This window comes from Mastomys coucha, unplaced genomic scaffold (assembly GCF_008632895.1).
Source record: "Mastomys coucha isolate ucsf_1 unplaced genomic scaffold, UCSF_Mcou_1 pScaffold15, whole genome shotgun sequence".
NCBI lineage: Eukaryota > Metazoa > Chordata > Mammalia > Rodentia > Muridae > Mastomys > Mastomys coucha.
In genome coordinates this window covers 76,209,329-76,211,316 of record NW_022196897.1, presented here as the reverse complement: position 1 = coordinate 76,211,316, position 1,988 = coordinate 76,209,329, and the positions used below count along the sequence as shown (strand labels likewise).

Sequence of the window (1,988 nt, the reverse complement as noted above, 5' to 3'; positions counted from 1 at the left end):
GGTCACAGACTATGACATTGTATAGACTTGTGGTTCTCTTGAGGGGCGTTGAATGTCAAGGGAGGTGTATCATGGACCGGTCTTCTGAAGGCACTAATGCATATGTGAGAGGTTGAACACCACCTCCTTGTAATCCAAGATAGGAAAATGTGCCAGACAGGAGAAAGGCAAAGAAGGAAATATTTAGTTTATGACCCCACTTTGACCCCACTCTCTGCAACAAGGTCATTTGATCATAGGGTGAGCCATTCTTAATGGTTCCTCCTTAACTGTAGGTAAAGTTCAAAGTCCCTAACTCACCTTCATGTATCAGGGATATTCTTTGTCTTCAGGTTTTTACATTTAGTTACTTTCTCCACAATTGCAGAAAAACACAATGCACTCACACTTTCTCTCTCTCTTTGGTATGTTTTTATTTTAATCACTAACTCATTTTCTTTTAATACTTAGTTTAAGGTTTCCTGAAAAAGATTTAATTTAAATTACCTATTTCATGAAATCTTTTTTTATCATTTCAGATCATACCATCCAACTAGCTTCCTCATGGTTGACATACACAATGTGACTGAATTCATTTTTCTGGGATTCTCTTCCAATCAAGAGGTGCAGAGGGTCTGCTTTGTGATATTTCTGCTCTTGTACATGGCCATTGTGCTTGGAAATCTTCTCATGGTGGTCATTGTGGCAGTCAGCAGAAACCTTGGATCCCCGATGTACTTCTTCCTCAGCTCCCTCTCCTTTGTGGAGATCTGCTATTCCTCCACGACAGCCCCCAAACTCATCTTGGATCTCCTAGCTGAAAAGAAATCCATATCTGTATGGGGCTGCATGATACAGCTTTTCTTCATCCACTTCTTTGGTGGCGCTGAGATTTTCCTGCTCACAGTGATGGCCTATGACCGCTATGTGGCCATCTGCAAGCCCCTGCACTATACCAGTATCATGAACCGAAGAGTGTGTGCAGTCCTCGTGGGAACAGCATGGATAGGAGGCTTTGTGCATTCCCTTTCCCAGATCCTTCTCATTCTCCCTTTGCCTTTCTGTGGCCCCAATGTCATTGACCATTATTTCTGTGACGTGCTTCCTGTGCTTAAACTTGCCTGCTTAGACACCTTCCTCATTGGTCTGCTGATTGTTGCTAATGGGGGAACACTGTCTTTGATCAGCTTTGTGGTCCTCTTAGCATCCTATGTGGTCATCTTGTTCCATTTGAGAACTCAGAGTGCTGAGGGACGGCGCAAAGCTCTGTCCACCTGTGGGTCCCATGTCACTGTGGTTATATTGTTCTTTGGTCCATGTGTCTTCATCTATTTGCGGCCTTCTGCTACTCTGCCTGTAGACAAGATGATAGCTGTGTTCTACACAGTGATTACTCCCCTGCTCAATCCTCTCATCTACTCCCTGAGAAATGCAGAGGTGAAGAAAGCCATGAAGAGTCTATGGTTCAGGACAATGAAAGTAGATGAGAAATAGAGTCTGGCTATTGGCTATTGGAATGGCACTAAGTCTAAACTGATGTGCACTGAGGGGAAGAAATCCTCATTTAGCACTACTGTAGTTGATAAATATCTTCTAAAATACTTGTAAATTAGTTCCTGTTATAAAAATACTGTTATATAATCAACTATGCTAGATTGTTTTTATTCTTACCACTATCCTCAATACTGTAGTAAATACTTGCAGCAGAATACTAGATCACACTTATTTTGATTTAGATTCACTTTCTATGGAAAGTTTGTAATGACATAGGGCAGAAATATTTTCTTCATAGGGTTAAGTTGAACAATTTGTCTTATGAATGTGCTCTTGATAATACAAATACTTAATTTAAGAGAATATTTATTTATTTTCGCTGAGAAATAAATGAGTTAACAACCTCTTTCATTGTGTCTTGACAAATACTTGATAATTACAAAAGGAAACATGCACTTTCTTAACCACTCTTATATAATTGCCCAAAGTGAATATCACTAGCAATGAAGTAAAAT

At 40.0% G+C, this 1,988-nt stretch overlaps 1 protein-coding gene across 1 annotated transcript; it reads left to right on the top strand.

Moving 5' to 3' along the window:
• Nucleotides 1-540: 540 nt before the first annotated feature.
• Nucleotides 541-1,473, top strand: LOC116092227 (olfactory receptor 4X2-like). The gene has a single exon (XM_031373570.1). It carries the CDS (start codon nt 544-546, stop codon nt 1,471-1,473), a length of 930 nt encoding a protein of 309 aa, XP_031229430.1. The 5' UTR covers nt 541-543.
• The last annotated feature ends 515 nt before the right edge of the window (nt 1,474-1,988 follow it).